At 38.7% G+C, this 23,555-nt stretch overlaps 1 protein-coding gene across 13 annotated transcripts in view; it reads left to right on the top strand.

The window, feature by feature from the left end:
* The window catches only part of ITSN2 (intersectin 2), a 154,756-nt gene that overhangs the window by 59,758 nt on the left and 71,443 nt on the right, over window positions 1-23,555 (top strand). For 10 of the 13 annotated variants that reach the window (XM_009183776.4, XM_031654972.1, XM_021924639.2 and 7 more), the window contains 6 exons: window positions 83-345; window positions 1,423-1,572; window positions 4,444-4,584; window positions 6,459-6,546; window positions 13,855-13,994; window positions 15,367-15,447. In XM_009183776.4, the coding sequence (XP_009182040.3) occupies window positions 83-345; window positions 1,423-1,572; window positions 4,444-4,584; window positions 6,459-6,546; window positions 13,855-13,994; window positions 15,367-15,447 (863 nt within the window). The remainder of the gene's footprint in view (window positions 1-82; window positions 346-1,422; window positions 1,573-4,443; window positions 4,585-6,458; window positions 6,547-13,854; window positions 13,995-15,366; window positions 15,448-23,555) is intronic. The other 3 variants (XM_021924642.2, XM_009183778.4, XM_031654976.1) reach the window with 1 other exon arrangement.

Here is a 23,555-nt window from a genome sequence, read left to right as displayed (position 1 = left end):
AAGGCATAAGTATTGTAGAAACTAGATTATAGGTTCTGTAGGCTGTTCATGTGTGCGGATGCTGATGGCATACCCTGTTCAGTTACTTTTGAGGACAAACGGAAAGCCAACTATGAGCGAGGGAACATGGAGCTGGAGAAGCGACGCCAAGCCTTGATGGAGCAGCAACAGAGGGAGGCAGAACGTAAAGCCCAGAAAGAAAAGGAAGAGTGGGAACGAAAACAGAGAGAATTACAAGAACAAGAATGGAAGAAACAACTTGAATTAGAAAAACGCTTGGAGAAGCAACGGGAATTGGAGAGACAACGAGAGGAAGAAAGGAGAAAAGAGATAGAAAGACGAGAGGTTATTTTTAAATTTTTTATTTCTTAAAATCATTACATTTAATAAGTGACTGTATTTTATTTGATTAAAAAATGCTTATTTTTGAAGTTTTGTTTTGCCTTTTGCTCTGCATCATTTCGTTCTCATCCTATACAAATCTGATCCTTCCTTCCCTTGAGGAGGAAAGAGGCTTCTTGCTTATAAGGAGTTTTCAGAACTGGTAAGTGGTAGAGAAAGCATCCTCTGCAGGTGATATCTCAATGAAAGGAGGATTGACTGCAGACATAAGTTGAGTGAGGAGCTAAGGTTAGTTAGCCAGCTGAGCAAGTCATTAGACTAAAGCAAGTTTAAGATCCAGATTAAGAGTCCAAGGAATTCGAGAGGCAGAAAGATGAGAGTGGGGCATTGAAAGTCTCTCTAGAGAGGAATCAAGAGGATGGGCTTACACAGGCCTTTGGGATAGTGTTGCTGGGAAAGGAGGGTCCTTAGGAGGACTGGCTGTGTTTTAAAGGGCCAGGGATGAATCACAGAAAGTTATCGTGCACTGAAATAATATAAATAGAATTTTTTCCCCCAGATACCAGAATAGAGGGGAAATTATTCCTGTTAACATTTATATTTATGAAGTCATTCTGTAACTTATTAAGAGAAAAATGACTGTAACAAAAGGATGGTCTTCCAACCTGGGCAACATGGTGAAACCCCGTCTCTACAAAAAGTACAAAAATTAGCCAGGCATGGTGGCATGTGGCTGTAATCCCAGCTACTTCGGGGGCTGAGGCAGGAGAATCGCTTGAGCCCAGGCTGTGGAGGTTGCAGTGAGCCAAGGTGGTGCCACTGCATTCCAGCCTGGGTGACAGAGCGAGATGCTGTCTGGGGTGGGGGGGAAAAGATCTCTTGAAGAAATCAGAAAATATGATAGATGAAGCCACTTTTTTGGAAGTCTTTAGACCCATTAATAAAACTGGATTTGCCTAGCTACCCTTAGCCACTATAACCACTAAGTGCTAAACTCTGCCTAACTTCTATTGTCTTCCCAGTTTTTGAATCATGCAAAATTTTTAATTTAAAAATTAAGTTTAATTCCTTTTTTTTCAGGCGGCAAAACAGGAACTTGAACGACAACGTCGCTTAGAATGGGAGAGAATTCGGCGACAGGAGCTTCTCAATCAAAAGAATAGAGAACAAGAAGAAATTGTCAGGTTAAACTCTAAAAAGAAGAGTCTTCATCTTGAGTTGGAAGCACTGGTATGGCTGAAGTTTAAGTGAAATCTATCTGAATGATGCCAGAGCTACCTGTTGAAAAATGTAATTGTGGGCCAGGCGCAGTGGCTCACACCTGTAATCCTAGCACTTTGGGAGGCCAAGGCGAGTGGATCAACTGGGGTCAGGAGTTTGAAACCAGCCTGGTCAACATGATGAAACTCCATCTCTACTAAAAAAAAAAAGATACAAAAAAATTAGGCGGACATGGGCCAGGCGTGGTGGCTCACTGTAATCCCAACATTTTGGGAGACTGAGGCAGGCAGATCACAAGGTCAGGAGTTCGAGACCAGCCTGATCAATATAGTAAAACCCCGTCTCTACTAAAAATACAAAAATTAGCCAGGAGTGGTGGTGTGCACCTGTATTCCCAGCTGCTTGGGACACTGAGGCAGAAGGACCACTGGAACCTGGGAGGTGGAGGCTGCGGTGAGCCAAGATGGCGCCACTGCACTCGAGCCTGGGCAACAGAGTGAGACTCCGTCTCAAACAAACAAACAAACAAACAAAAATTAGCCAGCTGTGGTGGGTGGTTGCAGGTGCCTGTAATCCTAGCTACTTGGGAGGCTGAGGCAGGAGAATCACTTGAACCCAGGAGGTGGAGGTTGTAGTGAGCCAAGATCGCGCCACTGCACTCCAGCCTGGGTGACAAGAGTGAGATGCCATCTCAAAAAAAAAAAAAAAGAAAAATGTAATTGTGTTTTAAAATCTCTCGTGAATTAGTTATGTCTTAATGTCATTAAATAGTCACATTTTCATATAAACAAACTGTACAATATGGTTTACTGAGAAAAGGATAATGACTCAGAATGCTGAGAATTATGTTGTAGCGTCAGTTCAGACACTGATGAACCATGTACTCCTGGGCAAGACATTTCCTTTCTCTGTGCCTCACTTTTCCCTTGCATGAAATCAAGAGTTGTGTTAGTTGAGTGATTTTCAGTTTTCAGATTGGTCTCTGTAAGATGGTCTGAGGAGGACCAAGCAGAGGCAGGAGAGGGGAAGCTTGGGCAGCAGAACAGTGATCTCTCCCCAACTCTTTCCACACTTCACAACAGAGAAACTTGACATTTATGTGCTTTATTTTTCTTGGTGTTTCACTCAAGATTTGCTTGGGGAAAAAAAGATTCTACTATTAAAAAGACAACAGATTTCAAACTGCTGACTTAAATGATCTCTTACAATTCCGGTTCTGCAGGATTGTAGTTCTTAGCTAATATTGGCCACTAAGCAGTTTTTACAAATCAGATGTTAGAGGGTCAAGTTGTTAAAAGACTTTGTTTGAAATGCGTGGTGAGAAGATATAAAAGATCTGGCACTATTCTGCCACAACCCTAGAATCCCATGAGCCTACCTTGATCATATAGTAGGGTTTTGCAAAAATGCATACCTAGTCGTGTAGTAGAGCCAGATTTAGATCTTGTGTGATTATAACATTTTATTTGGTTGATGACTTGAATTACATTAAAAATTACTTTTTAAATCATCACAATATCTTTAGTCAGAGATATTCTATGCCTTCAAATGGATAGACATACATACCACAAGTATTAATCATGCCAGAGTACTACAAAACAGTTGTAAAAAACTTTTAACTTCTTTGCCCTATTTTAATATGTATGTATCATCTTGACTATATATAATGGGGAGAGACCTTAAGATTGATTGTTTTTCCCTCAAGAATTGGTGCATCACACGAAGCACAGTAACAGGTGAATGTGCAGAGTCTGGAAAGGTCCAGAGCCTATACGTATCCCATGTTGAGGATAAGAATGTGAGCTCCAGCATAGATACACATATTCCTTTCAGTGTATGTATTTCAAATATGAAACATACTCTTCAGTAAAACTTTTCATCAGTGATTTTTAACCAGGGATGTCATTTCCCCTCACTCCACTCTATTAGTTTGGTAGGGCTGCTGTAACAAAATACGGCAGGCTAGGTGGCTTAAACAACAGAAATTAATTTTTTCACAGCTCCTAAGATCTAAGACCAAGGTATCCATAGGCTTAGTTTCTTGCGAGGCCTCTTTTGGTGGCTTGCAGGTGGCCATCGTTCGTTGTGTCCTTATATGGTCTTTTCTCTGAGCGTGTTTATCTCTGATGCCTTTTGTGTTCAGATTTCCACCTCTAATAAGGACACCAGTTAGACTGAATTAGGGTCCACCTGTATGACTTTGTTTAACCTTAATCACCTCTTTAAAGGCCCTGTCTCCAAATATTGTCACGTTCTGAGGTACTGAGGCTTGGGACTTTAACATATGAATTTTGGGGGACACAGTTCAGCCCATAACCCCCCATGTCACCCTTCTTCTTAGGTCCTATTGAGAATCTCTGCTGTTTGGTTTGATTTCTTTGCAGAAGAAAAGGAAAAAAGGAGAAGAATATTAGTATAGAACAGAACTGTTGCCAAAACGTTCCTCCTGGGCACTGTTTCATTAGAGGAAATTAGATGGCAATATTTAGGGTAGAAATAGAGGTTCAGAGAAGGTAATGCTGAACGTCACATGCAAACATTTATTCCTCCTCATCATTCTTTGAGAGTGTCTCTGATATTAATATTGTTAATTAATATTGTCTAATTAATGCTGAATTCAGAAAAAAATTCAATGTGTTATGTTTCTGCTTTCCCATACTAACATATGGGCTCTTGCACTCTGACAATATGTTTCCCACTAATAACTTGAGTTAACAGACACAACTCTGAAACACATTCCACGTGGTTTTAGGCATTTGTTTCAGGATGAATATGAATGTAACTGACGTTTTAGAATTTAACTAAAAATATTATTCTCCTTGTAGAAACATTTTCTATTAGCATTTTATGTTACTATATATTTATATGATCTTCCTATAGAATGGCAAACATCAGCAGATCTCAGGCAGACTTCAGGATGTCCGACTCAAAAAGCAAACTCAAAAGACCGAGCTGGAAGTTCTGGATAAGCAGTGTGACTTGGAAATTATGGAAATCAAGCAACTTCAACAGGAACTTCAGGTAAGCCCTTCGCTGCTAAATTGCTCTTAAACATGTACAATTAATAGTTCTTCTGGGCTGAGCATGGCTGAAATCCTAGCACTTTGGGAGGCTGAGGCGAGCGGATCCCTTGAGGTCAGGAGTTCGAGACCAGCCTGGTCAACAGGGCGAAATCCCGTCTCTACTAAAAATACAAAAAAATTAGCTGGGTGTGGTGGCGCATGCCTGTAATCCCAGCTACTCCGGAGACTGAGGCAGGAGAATTGCTTGAATCCAGGAGGCAGAGGTTGCAGTGAACCAAGATCGCACCACTGTACTCCAGCATGGGTGATAGAGCGAGAATCCATCTCAAAAAACAAAACAGTTCTTCCAATAGAGTTTTGTTTTGGGGGTTAATAACCTTTGAGTCTTTAATAGACTTGTGATCTAAATACACACAATCCTGTATACAATATCAGGAAGTCCATAGACCTACTAAAACTAAAACTCTGCTACACATCTGGTTAAGTTTTGCTTAATATATATACATAAGTGGACATTTACCACTTTGAATTTTAACTCTTTAACAGTGTTTATGCATTCTTAATTCATTACTTTTGCTATAACAAAAGACCTTAGACTGGGTAATTTATGAGCAACAGAAATTTATTACTCATAGTTCTAAAGACTGAGAAGTCCAAGACCAAGGTGTTGGCAGATTCAGTGTGGGATGAGGGCTTGCTGTCTCCTTTAAAACTAATGTCTTCTTGCTGAATCTTCCCATGCAGAAAGGGTAAGGCAGTTCCTTCAACTTCCTTTATAAGGACAGTCATCTCATTCATGAGTGTGGAGCCTCCTAAAGCCCTACTTAATAGTACTGCATTGGGAGTTAGGTTCCAACATATGAATGTTGGGGACATACCAACATTCAGACCATGACATACATTAAAATAAGGTTATTGCTACTAATTTCAGGAAATTTTGACTTTAAGTTATTCTTTTTAAAATTATGATGAGAACTTGAATGTGTCCCTTGGGGTCCTGGTAATTCTCTTCTTTACTTGTGCAGTAGGGTCTGGTTCAATAATTACTATTTGCAGAATGGGGCTGGGGAAGCCTTCTGCATCTCTAGAGTTCTCTTATTCAATTTCTCTTACTGCATGAATTGGCAATTAATCAGTCTTTTTGCTTTGTTACAGGAGAGATAAAAGCCAAAAACATTTTCTATCTGATTTAAACCTGCTTTCCTAGTTTTTAGTCCCTCTTTTTTTTTTTTTTTTTCTCTGTCACCCAGGCTGGAGTGCAGTGGCATGATCTTAGCTCACTGCAACTTCTGCCTCCCAGCCTCAAGCAATTCTCCTGCCTCAGCCTTCTGAGTAGCTGGGATTACAAGCACCCATCACCACGCCTGGCTAATTTTTGTATTTTTAGTGGAAACGGGGTTTCACCATGTTGATCAGGCTGGTCTTGAACTCCTCAAGTGATCCACCTGACTTGGCCTCCTAAAGTGCTGAGATTACAGGCGTGAGCCACCGCACCCGGCACCTGGCATTTAGTCCCTCTTTGATATACACATATTCATCCTGGAGTGTCATGGCATGCTTACACACACCATCTAGCTCTGCTCTGCTGTCATTCATCAATAATCTGAAAATTGCAGGCTTCTAGACACCCCATTTACAAAGACTTTCTTCACTGCCTTTTAATTTCAGCCAGTCACTCAAAATTGATTTTGGCTTAAATATTTCTTGGCATAATTTCATTCTAGTTGCTTCATAAGTTGTAAGCAGTTTACAACTATGTATTATTTCTAAAGTAAGTTTCAAAGATGAGTAAATCCTGTTTTAAAGTTTTCAGAAAAACTGTTGGACAATATTGTAACATTTTAATCTGGTACTCTTTTTTCTTTTTATAAGGAGTATCAGAATAAGCTTATCTATCTGGTACCTGAGAAGCAATTATTAAATGAAAGAATTAAAAACATGCAGTTCAGTAGCACACCTGGTAAGTCTCTAAGGTTTGTCTGATTACTTGTATCCTTTTCTGAATATGTCAGTAACCTTGTTACTTTTTTAAAATTAAAAAAAGTATCCTGTTATAAATAACACTTTTTGCCTGTAAGTTTAAAAATAATGTGAAAAACATTATCCCAGATGTTAGAGCATTTTTAGTGATAAAAAGTAGATAAAAATAAAATAGTAATGATTGTGGTATGACTTCATATCTTGATGATATTTTTATTTATATAATTGAAATATCAAAGAAAGTATTAGACTATAAGATCTAAATTTGGCTCTAACACAAGACTACATGTGTATTTTGAAAAGTCCTGCACTGATTTTAAAGACCTGTTCAGGAGGAGGCTTTACAGTGGGGCCGCACCTGGAATTCTAGGGTGTTAGCATGCAGCAGTCATAGGCTTAAGCAGGATGGTATGCCCTGCCCAGACCCTTTGTATTATCTAACTCTGTGCTTCATACAAAGAATTTTACCATCTTGGCCCTCTGACACCGGTGGAACTAAACATTCCAGGATAATTTATGGGATTGTTACTTTGTTTTTGCTCAGGTCCCAATGAGAAAACTGAAAAAAATTCTCTGTATTGGATACCATACCAATAAAAGTGTAGCAGAAACAAGGTTTATTTAAAGAAAAGCAAATCTGCAGATGTTGTGTTACAACTGACTAAAGTATCCTAAATGTCACTCATTAAGTCTCTATCATGTCAGTTATTCCATTGTAGGTCTCTTTATTATACTTTTGGCTGTTTACGAAGTTCAGTAAATTGTATCCCCTTCTTTGCCCAAGTTCTGAACAAATTAAGAAATAAGGCAAAGGAACAAGACAAATGAGAGACCAAATCACTATCTCATTATTGATGAAGCTGATTTTAGGCAGCATGGTTTATCTGTGGGTGGTATAGTTGCACCTATAAAACACTGAATTCATGAACAAAGTAGAATGCAGGTTTCCTGTGGGCAGTTAAGTCTCTAGAGAGCAAGGGCTAGGAGGAGTCTAGGCTGTACATTCCTAGGTCCTTATCTTGAGCTCACCATTTAGTGAAAGGAAGGAAAGAAGCTGGGATTGTTGGGCTAGTGCAGGGTCCTTCATGTGGAAGAAGTATCAGAAATAAAGTTCACTCTCGTGAACTATTTTTATTGTGTCTCCCGCCTTCCACTGATGTGGTCTGTCCATGTCCCTGCTCAGACAGTGTTCCTTATACTTGATTCTTTTCTGTTCAAAGTATATCAGCCCCCACCTCACCCCTACACAGGCATTCCAGAGGCAGGGCAAGCCAACCCATCTGATCTGCACAGTGGCAGAAATATATCTTTATTATTGTCATTGTTGTCGTTGTTCCTATTTGAATTGTGAATAAAATATAGAATATCTCTTATTGAGGACGTGATGGGGCTGTTCTTTCTCTGTGAAATGTAATCCAGTGCAGCTGTTACCTATTTATTTAGCCATAGTCCAATTTAAAATAGGAAGCTTTTGTTTGGGATTTGAAAAGTACCCTGTATCCCTTAGATTCCTTTCCCTGTAACAGTTGCCATTTAAGATTACCAGCCACGTGCCAAGCACTGTGTAAGTCAGTTTTGATGCATTCTTTCCTTTAATCCTTACAGTAACCCTGTGGTATAGTTATTATTCCCATTGTGCAGCTCAGGAAAACTGAGGTTCAGGAGATTAAGTAGCTACCCAGGATGATGCAATCATAGTAGTCAAATTCATGTCTGTCTGTAAAGCCCACTGTACTACCATGTTCTTTGTCTTATCTTCCAGTTACCCAACATAGTGTTCATATATATCATCAAATTTGGTATTAAAATATGCATTATTAGTGATATACATTGTTATGAATAAAGAAGAAATATGGGCCAGGTGCAGTGGCTCACACCTGCAATCCTAGCACTTTGGGAGGCCAAGGCGGGAGGATCACGAGGTCAAGAGATCGAGATCATCCTGGCCAACATGGTGATATGCTGTCTCTACTAAAAATACAAAAATTAGCTGGGCATGGTGGTGCATGCCTGTAGTCCCAGCTACTCAGGAGGCTAAGGCAGGAGAATCACTTGAACTTGGGAGGTAGAGGTTGCAGTGAGCTGAGGTCACGCCACTGCACTGTAACCTGGTGACAGAGGGAGACTCCGTCTCAAAAAAAAAAAAAAAGAAGAAGAAGAAGAAATATGCAGCTATAACACTTTGCTGATAGACATGAAAGATTCCTGAATAGGCTGGGCACTGTGACTCATGCCTGTAATCCCAGCACTTTAAGATGCTGAGGTGGGCAGATCACTTGAAGCCAGGAGTTTGAGACCAGCCTGGCCAACATGGTAAAACCCCATCACTATTAAAAATGCAAAAATCAGCAGGGGTGGTGGCACGCATCTGTGGTCTCAGCTACTCGGAAGTCTGAAGCATTAGAATCACTTGAACGTGGGAGGCAGAGGTTGCAGTGGGCTGAGATGGTGCCACTGCACTCCAGTCTGGGCAGTAGAGTGAGACTCTGTCTCAAAAAATAAAAATAAAAAAATAAAGATTCCTGAGTAACTAGAGACATTTTGTGTTCCTAAATGAACTAGCTTAATATTATATTATACATGAATACTATGTCAGTTCTCTCCTAATTCATATATTCTGTTCTTTTTGGATTTCTTTAAATGAAACTTGGCAAGATAACTGACAAATTCATCTAGAAAATAAACTGTACAAGATTAGGCAAAACTTGAAAAAGAAAAACTTTGGTAGGGGGGAGGAGACTAACCCTATCAGATATCAAAACATAAGATATGAAAGTTAGAGTGCCTAAAATAGTTTGTTATTGATCAGAAATAGAAAAGTAGAACAATGGAATTGAATAGAGTCTAGACAAAAACCTATGCATGAATGGCAACTTAGGATAAGATAAAGTTGGCACTTAACATTAGTGGGGAAAAGATGGACTTTCAGTAAGTGATTTGGGAGACAGTGGATTATCTGAAAGAGTTGCAGGGGAGCTCTTTACTGCTCTGTATGTACAGAAATAAATTCTAGATAAACTAGCAGGCTAAACATAAAAACAACTTAAGAAAAACTATTATAAAACCGGAAAATATTTTATAATCTTGGTATGAGGAAAGTCTCTTTAAACAATATATAGAGTCATGAAGAAAATTATTTACAGATTTGATGATATAAAAATGAAAAAGTCGTAATGAAAGACAGCATAAACACTAAAAAATTTGAAGTACATGTAATACAAGAATTTAGAGCTTCTACAAATCAAAAATTATGACATCCCAATAGAAAAATATAGGCAAAGGATAAGACCTAACAATTCAAGACTGTGGCCGGAAGCATAAATAGATGTTTCTTTGACTTCACTGGTTATCAAGAAAATATAAATTAAAATAACAATCAGGTTTCTTTTTTGCCAATTAGCAGAAGTGAAAAAAAGATTAATAATATCCAGTATAGATGAGGGTTTGCAGAAACAGGTATTGTTGGTGTCGTAAGTTGATACAGCTTTTTGGAATAGTAGTTTGGCAATTTCTGTCAAAATTTAAAGTATGCATTAACAGAATGAAAGACAAAAATCTATGAACCACATGATCATCTCAATAAATAACAGAATGAGTATTTGACAAAGTTTAACATCCTTTCATGATAAAAACTCTCCAAAAAAAAACAGATATAGAAGGAAATTTCTTCAACATAATAAAGGCCATTTATGAAAAGCTCACAGCTATCATAATCAATGGGGGGAAACTAAAGACTTTTCATCTAAGACAGGGGTGTCCAATCTTTTGGCTTCCCTGGATCACATTGGAAGAAGAATCATCTTGGGCCACACATAAAATCCACTGACACTGATAATAGCTGATGAGTGCTAAAAAAAAATCTCATAATGTTTTAAGAAAGTTTATGAATTTGTGTTGGACCCCATTGAAAGCCATCCTGGGCCGCATGCGGTCCACGGCCTATAGGTTGGATACGCTTGATCTAAGATCTGGTATGAGGTGGGGATATGCACTTTCACCACTTCTGTTCAACATAATACTGGAAGTACTAGCAAGACTACTCAGACAAGAAAAAGGAATAAAAAACATTCAAATTGTAAAAGTAGTAGTAAAATTATCCCTGTTTGCAGATGACATGATCCTGTATGTTGAAAACCCTGAAGACGTCTATAAAACTTAGAACTAATAAATGAATTGAGTAAAGTTGTAGTACACAAAATCAGCATACAAAAATCAGTTGCATTTTTTACACCAATAACTATTCAAAAAAGAGACCAAGAAAACAATGTTATTTATGACGGCATCAAAAATAATTAAATACTTAGGAATAAATTTGACCAAGGAGGGGAAAGATCTGTAACTGAAAACTGTAAAACATTGATGGGAGAAATTGAAAAAGACATAAATAAATGGAAAGATACTCCATGTTCATGTATTGGAAGAATTACTATTTTTAAAATTATTCGTACTACCCAAAGCAATATACAGATTCAACACATTCCCTATCAGAATTCCAATAGCACTTTCACAGAAATAGAAAAAGCAATTTTAAAATGTATATGGAATCACAGAAGACTTCAAATAACCAAAGCAGTCTTGAGAAAGAAAAACAAAGTTGGAAGCATCACACTGCCTATTTGCAAATATTATGAAGCTATAGTAATCAGAACAGTATGGTACTGGCATAAAGACAGACATAGGGGCAACATGGGTGAACCTGCAGGATGTTACATTAAGCAAAATAAGCCAGGCACAGAAAGACAAATACGATATGATTTCATTTATTTGTGGAGTGTGTATATTTATCTATAAAAGTAGAGAATAGAATGGTGGCTACCAGAGCTGGTGGGAGAAAAGGGGATCACTGGGAGTTTGCTCAAAGGAAATCAACATTTCAATTAGATAGGAGGAATAAGTTCAAGAAATCTATTGTACAACCTGGTGACTATAGTTAATAACAGTGCATTGTATTCTTGAAAGTTGCTAAGAGAATAGATTTTAAGTGTTCTCACCACAAAAATGGTAAGTATGTGAGGTAATGCATAAGTTAATTAGCTCAATTTAGCCATTTTACAATGTATACATATTTCAGAACAACATGCATACTATATATACATTTTTTAATTGAGTACAAAAGACAGACTTATGGAATAGAATAGAGAGCCCAGCTAATTAACATATACATTATGTTAATCAGCTCAAATATGCATACGTTAATCAGCTCAATTTAGCCATTTTACAATGTATACATATTTCAAAACAACATGCATACAATATGTACAATTTTTTCTCAATTATGAGACATATAGACTTATGAAATAGAATAGCCCAAAAATAAACCCAAGTATATATGGTCAACTAATTTTTGACAAGGGCATCAAGAAGACACAATGGGAGATAGCCTCTTCGATAAACGGTATTGGGAAAACTGGATATCCACCTGCAAAAGAATGAAATTGGACTCTTATCTTATACCATACTCAAAAATCAGCTCAAAATGAATTAAACATAAGACATGAAACCATAAAGCTCCTAGAAGAAAACATAGACAAAAGCTCTTGACGTTGAGCTTGGCAATGATTTTTTGGATATTACTCCAAAAGTTCAGGAAACAAAAATGAACAAGTGGGACTACATCAAACTAAAAAGCTTGTGCACAGTAAAGGAAACAACAAGATGAAAAGGCAGTCTATGGGATGGGAGAAAATACTTGTGAGCCATATATCTGATAAGTGGTTTATATCCAAAATACAAGGAATATATATAACTCAATACCAAAAATCAAAAAACCCAATTTCAAAATGGGCAAAGGACCTGAGTGGACATTTCTCCAAAGAAGACTTAAAAATGGTAAAGAGGTACTTTAAAAGGTACTCAACATTAATCATCAGGGAAATGCATATCTAAACCACACTGAAATATAATATCACCTCACACCTGTTAGGATGGCTGTTATCAAAAAGATCAGAGATAACGAGTGGTAGTGAGGGGGGACAAGGGAACCCATGTACACTGTTAGAGGAATGTAAATTGGTATAGCTGTTATGGAAAACAGTATGAAGGTTTCTAAAAAAAATTAAACTCTTGTATGATACAGCAGTCTCACTTCTGAATATATATTCAAAGGAAACAATTACCATCTCAAAGAGATATTTGCACTCCCTTATGCTAAATGCAGTAAGTCAGTTACAGAAAGACAAATACTGCATGACCTGACTTACATATAAAATCTAAAAAAGTTGAATTCCTATACGGAAACTGAGAATAGAAGAGTGGTTACCAGGGGTTAGAGGGAGGTGGAAATGGGTAGGTGTTGATCAGTGGGTACAGACCCACATCTACTCATACCAGTCAGAAAGATGATAATATAAATTATGCAGTAGCCATAGTGTAGACTACCATGGAGCAATTTAAAAGGATGAACTAGATTATTTGTCCTGATCGATAAGGTATCTTATTAAATTCAAAACAAGTTGCACAGCAATGTAGACAATATGATTCTATTAAAACCCATGGAAATAAAAGTCGAATATGTACACATCTAAATGTAAATGCCTAAAAGGGGGATGAACTTGCAGTTGGGATGGAGGCCTTTTAATTTTTACTCTGTATGTTTCATTTTATTTAAATTTTGTACTTCTGTACTTTAAAAATATGATAAAGTTAAAAATAGGCATTTAAATAGATAATATTGCTATTTTAATTTATTGTAATGTATTCTGCATTATATATTTCCATCTGGTTTCTTCGTCCCTGCATGAATATGTAAAAAAAGATAATATAAAATGAAACCTTCTGTTCTTACCTCCTAAAATAATGTTACTAAATAATCCAGTTAGTAATACTTATTAAATCTTTGCTGTGAATATTTCCCTGTTCTTGGGAGCACTAAGAATAAATGGAAAGCTACTTTAACTATAGCTTCTATTAATTGAATATTAACTGTGGGCCAGAGTATACAATGGCTTTATATCCATCACCTCATTTAATGTAGTATGATGCTCATTGTACAGATGAAAAACCTGAGGATTAGATTGGTGAAGTATTTTTCCTAAAGTAGAATTGCACTTCAAGTCCTAGTCCTTTTGAATGGAGAACCAAGGCTTATAACCATTTCCTCTGATGCTCTTTCCAGCATATAATCTGGGAAGTGGAAATAACAACTGTTTTCTCTTGTACTGGTCTACATTATGGGTATACATCCTTCGTGTTGGTCTAGTTACATCAATTTGACCAAACAGTAAATGGCATGCTGGTAATAACATATGAACTTCTACAAAATGTAAACTGTCTGATGTTTGTTTTTCAGATTCAGGGGTCAGTTTACTTCATAAAAAATCATTAGAAAAGCAAGAATTATGCCAAAGACTTAAAGAACAATTAGATGCTCTTGAAAAAGAAACTGCATCTAAGCTATCAGAAATGGATTCTTATAACAATCAACTAAAGGTATTTATTTTTGATACTATTTATTTTTAGGTAACTAACTTCTTACCTTCATTATTTTGATTTAATAGAATAAATAGCTAAAGCTATTATATGTATTACATTTTCATAATTTATTTTATAATTTCAACACTACAAGAATTTCAAGACTGTTTTTAATGTTCTAGTTATATGACGTAGTGTCATATAACTAAACATATACTTTATCACAGTTTCCAGTTTTTGATGACTATGTGCTGTTTGTATTGGCATCTATACATTTCCAGAACAATTGCCTTTGTCAGTATGACAGAACTGATCTCAGCCAACGTGATCCTAGGCAATTTTCAGAAATGGGAAATATGGAAAATTTGAAATAATTCAGGTGGTAGAGGCTCTTTCAACACAGTTTTTCTTTTGTTTCCTTGTTAAGTGTAATTTAATTAACCTTTGTTAAATAATGCAATAATCAATGGAATCTAAAACAGAATCTGGCGCTATGAACTTTGCATGAAAAGCAAGTTAATGTTTCTTTATTTGCCGCAGTGGCAGAGCAGATGTCCAAAACATAGACTGTCTTCATATCATTCACCACAGTATTCATTGTATACTGAAGCTATACCTATGAAAGAAACTAAAAACCAGACTCATGGCATATAATGTAAATTTGGGAATAGTCTCAGTTATTCCTTGCTAACAATATAAAGTTTCCAGAGCGTAAAGTATTCTCTGTAAGAAATAAAGCTTTTCATAAAGCTTTTGTATAAGAAATCTCTCTCTTCATATGGCTTTTATCATGCTGACTTATTTAGAATAACATTAACACCAAATACAGAGTAAACAGCATGCTAAAGAAAGGACAACATGGTGGCTTCAGGTAAGGAAGGGGAATTTGAGGTGAACAATGTTAATACACTTTGCACAAGCATATGTTCAGTAGAAAATAATTTTGTAGAAAACGAAATCATTTAAAATGTCATTGCTGGTTAGACAAGCCAGCCAACTTATCTTCCCTATATTATTTCTTTAAAAAATCTACGTAACTGGGCGCAGTGGCTCACGCCTGTAATCCCAGCACTTTGGGAGGCCGAGGCGGGCGGATCACGAGGTCAAGAGATCGAGACCAGCCTGGCCAACATGGTAAAACCCCGTCTCTACTAAAAATACAAAAATTAGCTGGGCGTGGTGGCATGCACCTGTAGTCCCAGCTACTTGGGAGGCTGAGGCAGGAGAATCGCTTGAACCCAGGAGGTGGAGGTTGCAGTGAGCCGAGATGACACCACTGCACTCCAGCCTGGCGACAGAGTGAGACTCCGTCTCAAAAAAAAAAAAAAAAAAATTAATTAAAAAAATCTGTACATAGTTTAATTGGCTTTTTATCTGCCTTATCTTACAGTGTGGGAATATGGATGACTCTGTTCTTCAGTGCCTTTTGTCTCTGCTAAGCTGTCTCAACAACCTCTTCCTCTTACTTAAGGTTATTTTCTAATATCTAGCTTCTTTTCTTTGAGTTACTTTACTGTTTTTTTTTTAAAACTAGACTATTCTTTGCCTTTATCTGAGTATCTTTGTTTGAAATAACATATACAATATAAACCTTTTTCTTTCTGCTTGCTTGAATATCCTTCTGCTGTCTAACTGCCTGTTCGAGTCTAATGCCAGAAATCAGTAAGGTTGCCCACAGTAACCTTTCTCCAAAGAAGCCCAGGACACTTAGAAATATAACCTGGTTCCTTTACAACATCCCTGTGAGTGGGTTAAGTGATAAGATGATTACTAACTCAATTCAAAGGAAAATGTGAGATTAAATCACTTACCCATATCACTGAAAATCAATGTTTAAAATAAAACTTAATACTTTATGAAATCTAGGGCAAGTTTTGTCATATATGCACCAAGCTGCTTCCTAATACTGTTATAAGGACAATTTTAAAGAACCAATAATGCAGGGGCAACTTTAGTCAGGTCTAGTTACCAGGCTCATATTTAGACATGCTTGCACATCAAATAAAAATGTTTAAATTATGTAAATAGTTATCTTCGCCATGTATAACATACAGAGTATTTAAAATGGTCAATAAATTCATATTTTAATAGAGCTTAAAGAAATGTGGTTTATGTTTACTGCTTGCTGACTCTAGCAGATTTTGACTACACATTGTACTCAGTACTAAAATGGATGGCAATAGGGCAGTTGCCTGTTTGCATATATATTCCACAGTGAAGACAGAAACATGATAAGTAGAGTTCATTTGTTACCTGAGCAAAGGTAGGGCAAATTGGAAAGATGGTAGCAGCAAGGGACCCATATTTTAGCCTTTATGGTTATGGCATGAATGACCAGATTATATGATTTTTAAACTTTTGCTACGGATTGCATAGAAACTAAACTAAGTTTCTTCATCTGTAAAGTGAAATTTAATGATGATTTGTGGACTCTTCTCCCTCACATAGTCTAATTCTTTCAGTTAGCATTTGATTCTCCACAGGCCAGCAGTTATTCTTGTCCCTTGTTTTACTTTGTTCCTTCTGCTTCCTGCCTTCCAGACTTACACTGCTTATTGATACTTTCATCAGAGCAATTTAGGAAACTAAAGAGATATGAAATCTATACTGCCAGAGCAGTCAGGAGACTGTGTTGTCACAGAAAGTGAGAAAAGAGGTCTTCTGCAGTCACTGGGAAATCATAGAGTTATTAGTTAACATAGTACTAAAAAATATTGGCCGGGTGCTGTGGCTCATGCCTGTAATCCCAGCACTTTGGGAGGCCAAGGTGAGCGGATCACCTGAGGTCAGGAGTTCGAGACCAACGTGGCCAACATGGTGAAAACCTGTCTCTACTAAAAATACAAAAAATTACCCGGGCATAGTGGCGGGTGCCTATAATCCCAGCTACTGAGGAAACTGAGACAGAATCGCTTGAACCTGGGAGGCGGAGGTTGCTGTGAGCTGAGATCATGCCATTGCACTCTAGCCTGGTCAACAAAAGCAAAACTCGGTCTCAAAAAAAAAAAAAGAAAAGAAAAGAAAAAGAAAAATATCCATGGAATTTGTCAAAAGGAAATTTTGAAGACCTTACTAAAAGTGCCATTTCACTTAAGTGATAAGCAGAAGCTGGATTGCAGTGGATCAGGAATGAGTGAGAGTTGAGGAAGGGTTAAGTGAGTAGCAGCAACTCTTAGAATGAAAAGAAAAAAGCATGGGGGTCAAAGGAAAACCTTTTTTTTGTTTGTTTTTTAAGAAAGACTTGAAGGAAATAGTAAAGAGAAAAGAAAGGAGGAGGAGGCAGGGGAAAGAGGGAAAGATTGAGATTGTGGTAATTGATGGAGCAAAGTCCCTGAAGAAGCAGATTAAGATAGAATGGAGAGCACAGATTAAAGAATGGATAAAAAGAATACTTTCAGTGTAACATGGGGAGAAGATGGATATGAATGCAGTTAAATTTGTGGTAGAGAGTAGGAAGTTGACAGTGAAACAGGAAGGGTTCCCTTGTCCCGCTTGAAGGGCAAGTGATGGGGGTGTGGCTCACTTCTTCAGTATCCCCTGCTCAAACCTCTAGGGGAACATACAGATGGGCAGGCTGTGGGGCTCTGACCCCAGGGCAGTGTCTAGGGGTGAATGTTTACAGCTGAAGCCCCAGTAGGGGTGTGTTACAGGGTGTTTTTTTTAGTTTGGTGTCTATAGGCGGTTTGTGTTGCCCAGCTCAGTCAGACCCCCTTCCTTATCACAAGGACAGAACAGAGGGATTTCTGTATCCCAGGGTTTCTTGCCTTGGTGTACTGGAAGAATTGGATCACATGTGGGCTTGGAGAATGAATACAGGGTTTTATTGAGTAGAAGTAGCTCTCAGCAGATGGGGGAGACAGAAGGGGGATGGTTTTACCTTGGAGTCGGGCGGCAACCTGACTTCTCTGACTGCTTTGGCCAAACTCTGCGCTGTTCCTCTGGTCAGTGGCCTGCTGGCCTGCCGGTGCCTGTTGACATGCTCTTCCACCGGCGTGCTCTTGATGACCAGCTCTTCTTGTGTCATCTTCTGCCGATGTGTTCCTCACGACATCCAGCTGCTTATGTCTCTGCCTTTCTAGGATCTTGGGTTTTTATAGGCACAGGATAGGGGTGTGGCAGGCCAGAGTGGTCTTAGAAGATGCAACATTTGGGTGCGAAGGCAGGAGTGCCTGTCCTCACCTAGGTTCATGGGCAGAGGCCTGAGGGTGAAGCCCTAGCCAGGAACCCGCCTTTCTCTACCCAGTACTTCACTGGCCCCCTCCCTTACCGACAGCTTCAAGACTTAAAATCAGAAGTAAGTTGAACCATCAGAAAGAATCTTCCTGGGTAGAGGAGGACATGATATAACTCAACCTAGGCCAGAAGAAGAGGGGTGGGGATGCTGGAAGTGCTATTGATTTTTTGAGATGGAAAGATGAGAGAGCTGTAGTCTGATGGCCTAATGAGGCAAGGTTTATAGCTGGTAGTGAGGAGAATGGATGGAAGATTATTAAGTTTCAGGAGAGAAATAGGCATGAAATAGACATTTCAGTGCAGATATGTAAGCTTAGTAGAGGAAAATCTAAGTGTGCTGAGCAATGTTGAATGTCTATTTGAAGTTGGAGGTGATGTATTTAAATTGAAAACAGTATGCCTAATTGTATGATTTTTCCTCACCAATGTTCAGCTGTTTAGGTATAAGCACAGAGAAAGCTGATGAAATAGGTTCATGGTTCCTACAGGTTTGGGGTTTTAATGGACGTGCACAAAGAGAGAAGGACAAAAGAGTTACAGATTTGACAAAAACATTATGATGAAGATGAACTCTGAAACATGAGCTAGACATGAAGGATGTGAAGAGAGGAAGGAGGTATTAATAAAGAGAGAGAATGATGGGAGTCAACAGAATGGTCTCAGTGAGGTTGAAAACCTACTGATGGTCGGGCGTGGTGGCTCATGCCTGTAATCCCTGCACTTTGGGAGGTCGAGGCAGGTGGATCACCTGAGGTCAGTAGTTCGAGACCAGCCTGTCCAACATGATGAAACCCTGTCTCTACCAAAAATACAAAAAAGTAGCTGGGTGTGGTGGTGCGCGCCTTTAATCCCAGCTACCCGGGCAGAAGAATTGCTTGAATCTGGGAGGTGTAGGTTGCAGTGAGTCAAGATCACGCCACTGCACTCCAACCAGGGCAACAAGAGCAGAACTCTGTCTCAGAAAAAAGAAACAAACCAACCAACCCTATTGATATAGATGTACCAGGTGTAAGAAAAGTTCGAAGGGTAAGAACTTACGTTTGAAGAATGGGGTATTTGGTCAGTGGTAGTTCTGTTTCTGATTATAGTAAGACTCAGGGTGTAATAATGGGAATGATGGATTAAGTAGAGTTAAAAAGGTCATTGATGAAGAGATCAGCCTGAGAGTTGAGGTTTTGATTGCATCATTTATGTGGATGTCAAAGACTTGGAGAACAGTGAGGTGAGTGAATGACCAGGTGACTAATAGATGACAATAAAAAGGAAGGAGAGAATGGTATTGCTGGATGGTAGGAGCCCCAGAAAAGCATGTAGTTGGTAAGAGTGAGGGGGAAATAACCATCTGAAAGTGGCAATGAAGAGCAAGGAAAATACTGTAGTTATCTTCTGATCCTGATGTAAATGGAGTATATGATAATAAACTGAGAGAGGACTAGCGGAAAAGTGGTATTCTGAGGGGTCAGCCAAGAAGGCGAAGAGGTAAGAGAATTTTCGTTCAGAGAAGATTGGTAGCTATGTGATAGTTTCCTGATCACATAGAGGAAGTTCTAGGAGAGTGGAGAGGTTTAAGGAGAGAATGAGTAGGGGATTGGGTCACGTTAAGGGATAAACAGCACTGTAGAGATAAGAATTCAGGGGATAAGGAATGAGAAGAAAGGCTGTGTCTAATCAGTAGGTGAGATGGAATTGGTCCTGATAGTGTTGGAGGAGGACAGGCACTTAGTTCTAATGCTGTGGTCCTTTGTGATAGAGCACCTGGGTTAATTGCTCCTTTAGGCTACTTGTAGTGACAACAGAAGTAAAATATTTAAAATTATTTATCTTAGAATGTTATGTTTTACTGGAACCTGCAATATGCATGTACAGAATCAATAATTTTTACTCTTGCTTAAGTTATACCAAGACAAATAAAAAAGCCAGTGGATTCAAAAGTGAGACATTTGACAGGCCATTATACCATTAAGAAAATTTACACATCTGGCCAGGTGCTCTGGCTCATGCCTGTAATCCCAACACTTTGGGAGGCCAAGGCAGGCAGATCATGAGATCAGGAGTTTGAGACCAGCCTGGCCAACATAGTGAAACCTCATCTCTACTAAAAATACAAAAAGCCGGGCATGGTGGCAGGTGCCTATAGTCCCAGCTACTTGGGAGACTGAGGCAGGAGAATCACTTGAACCCAGGAGGCGGAGGTTGCAGTGAGGTGAGATTATACCGCTGCACTCCAGCCTGGGCAACAGAGCGAGACTCCATCTCAAAAAAAAAAAAAAAGAGAAAATATTCACACATCTTTAGCAGTGAAGTGCAATGAAAACTGTACTGGCCTAGGAATCTAAAAAAGTAAACTCTAGTCTTATCCATGCCACCTGCCAGTTGTGTAACGATTTGTCATTTACCCTCCAAATTTTGCTTTCATCCTTTGCAAAACAAGCTGACATTATCTGCCTGTCTTCTTTGCAGAGTCTTATGATTAAATGAAATAGCATGTAGATGAAAATGCTTTGTAAACTCTTATATACAAATATACAAATATTTTTGTTATTTGTGAAAAAAGAAAATTATCTTCCCCCACTCTTCTTAAGAAAGGGGCTGTCAGAATCTCCAAAATATCTTTAGTGTTTTGTTAATGGTAGAATTGTGGTTTCCTTCAATGAGTTAGGTCTTAACCCTCTGCTTCCAAGGATCTGGGGTAATCTGCGTTAGTAATACCCCTCCAGGTGGCATAACCCACCATGACCAAGTTGGATTTACCTCAGCCATACAAAGATGATTTAACGTACAGAAAAGTTTAATGTAATTTACTATATAAACAGACTAAAGGAGAAAAAGATTATGCTCATCTCATTAGATACAGGAAAGGTTTTTTGTTTTGTTTTTGTTTTTGTTTTTGAGGTGGAGTCTCGCTCTGTCGCCCAGGCTGGAGTGCAGTGGTGCGATCTCGGCTCACTGCAAGCTCCGCCTCCCGGGTTCACGCCATTCTCCTGCCTCAGCCTCCCGAGTAGCTGGGACTACAGGCGCCCACCACCATGCCCAGCTAGTTTTTTGTATTTTTTTTTAGTAGAGACGGGGTTTCACCGTGTTAGCCAGGATGGTCTCAATCTCCTGACCTCGTGAGCCACCCGCCTAATATCCATTCATGATTTTAAAAGCAAAACTTATTAGCAAACTAGTAATAGAGGTTCCTTAATGTGAAGGAGATAATCTGTCATTCTATTAAGATTGAGAACAACTTGGCTGGGCGCAGTGGCTCACGCCTGTAATCTTGGCCTTTTGGGAGGCCGAGGCGGGCAGATTGCCTGAGCTCAGGAGTTCACAACCAGCCTGGCCAACATGTTAAAACCCCATCTCTACTAAAAATGCAAAAATTAGCCAGGCATGGTGGCATGAGCCTGTAATCCCAGCTACTCAGGAGGCTGAGGCAGGAGAATTGCTTGAACCCGGGAGGTGGAGGTTGCAGTGAGCTGAGATCGTGCTACTGCACTCCAGCCTGGGCGACAGAGTGAGACTCCATCTCAAAAAAAAAAAAAAAAAAAAAAAAAGATTGAGAACAACTCTTAATGAATTCTGATTGGTTTATTTTTACAAGGACCTTCTGAAAGTAGTGACTTAACCCAGAGGAATAGGTCTAAAGATAGGAATTTTTACATCACCATAGTCAAGTAGAAGAAATACTTGGCAAGCTTTGTGGTGCTCTCCAAATCTTACTAATTTGCATAGACTATTGTTTATGCATTTTTCATTTGTCCAATAAGTACTAAATATCCATATTGTACTAGGTTCTCTGTTGGCTGGAGACACCTTGATGAAAGACAGTCTTGTTGTCAAGAAACTTACTTTAGTGGAGGAGGCAATCATATAGTTGGAAAACACTATGATAGAGGAATATACAGAATGGCACGAGGAAGCTCATTAACTCTGACACTGGAGGGAATGGGATTAGTAAGGGAATACTTAGTAAAATGGAGATAACTCATTTTATCCTCACAACAACTCTGTGAGGCATGTATCATAACAAGCTTCCCCAACCTGCACATGCGGCCCAGGACGGCTTTGAATGCAGCCCTACACAAATTTGTAAACTTTCTTAAAACTTTGTGAGATTTTTTTTTGCAATTTTATTTATTTATGTATTTAGTTTTAGCTCATCAGCTGTTGTTAGTGTATTTTACATGTGGCACAAGACAATTTTTCCTCTTTACATGTGGCCCAGGGAAGCTAAAAGATTGGACACCCTTGCACTATAATTAACCTCATTTTGGTGATGAGGAAACTATAAAATAACTTTCCTAAGGTTATACAGCTGGTATACAGAGCCTGAGTCAAGCCTTGTTAGTCTTATTCCAGATCTATGTTCCTCATCACTAAACCACCTTGCTTCTCCATATGTTGTAACCACTATATTCTTCTGCTTTTCAATAGAATTTAGAGAAAGGTACAACAAATAAAACCCTAGAAGCTGAGAGCTGTGGAAAATTTGCTATAAAAGCAGTGTTTGCGTTATTATTGGCTTAAGTCGTATATGTTTTGCTCAGACATGTTGGACATAGTCTCTGGACAGCATGCTGTACTCAGATCAAATCTGCCATTTAAGTCAAGTAAAAGGTTCACTTAAAAAATAGTTATCTCTGAAAAGAAATGGAGTTTAGAGTTGTGTTATTGTGTATAGGTCGATACCAAAAAAACTTTTTACCAAAACATTCTACCCAAATACTGTCCAGCTCTCACCTTTGCCGTGAAGTTTCTTTTGGTTACTCTTAAGTCCGCCTGCCCCCACTTCTTTCCTCCAACCTCCTTTTTCTACTCTCTAGTTCAGGATTCTCTGGATTCCAAATGAAAGAAATGTAGTTCAAAATAGTTAAGCTAATGAGTGATTATTAGAAGCATCCTAGGACCAGTAACTGAATCCAAGGAGGGGCTGCTGGACAGGGGCAGTTCCTAGGTCTCCGAGCCATGATATTGAACATTCAGCTTCTATAATACCCTTTCTCTCCGCCTCAGTCTCTAATCTTTCCTTCTCTTTTTTCTGAGTTGATTTTATTCCTATCCTCAGGTCTTATTTGGTTGTGTGGCAGCTCCAGTTTACTTTATCCCAGTTTAATAAGCTGAAGAAAGGTTTCTTTCTCCCCACTTCAACATATGTGAATCCCAGGAAAATATTCTGGGCCAGCTTGGATTATGCTTATGTCCTTTGGACCAATCATTTCTGAGCAGGGAAGTAAGGCGTTGTGATTGTTTAGGTCAGGAATAAACAATTGCGCCTAGTGGGAATGGGAGGAGCTCTGAGTTTGGCAGACCTTTTAAAACCACATAAGATGTTGGGAGGAAGGTGGAAAGACCAGTTTCCCA

This window comes from Papio anubis, chromosome 14 (assembly GCF_008728515.1).
Source record: "Papio anubis isolate 15944 chromosome 14, Panubis1.0, whole genome shotgun sequence".
In the NCBI taxonomy this organism is placed as follows: Eukaryota; Metazoa; Chordata; class Mammalia; order Primates; family Cercopithecidae; genus Papio; species Papio anubis.
The sequence above is the reverse complement of the archived record's forward strand: the minus strand, read 5'-3'. Positions and strand labels throughout refer to the sequence as shown.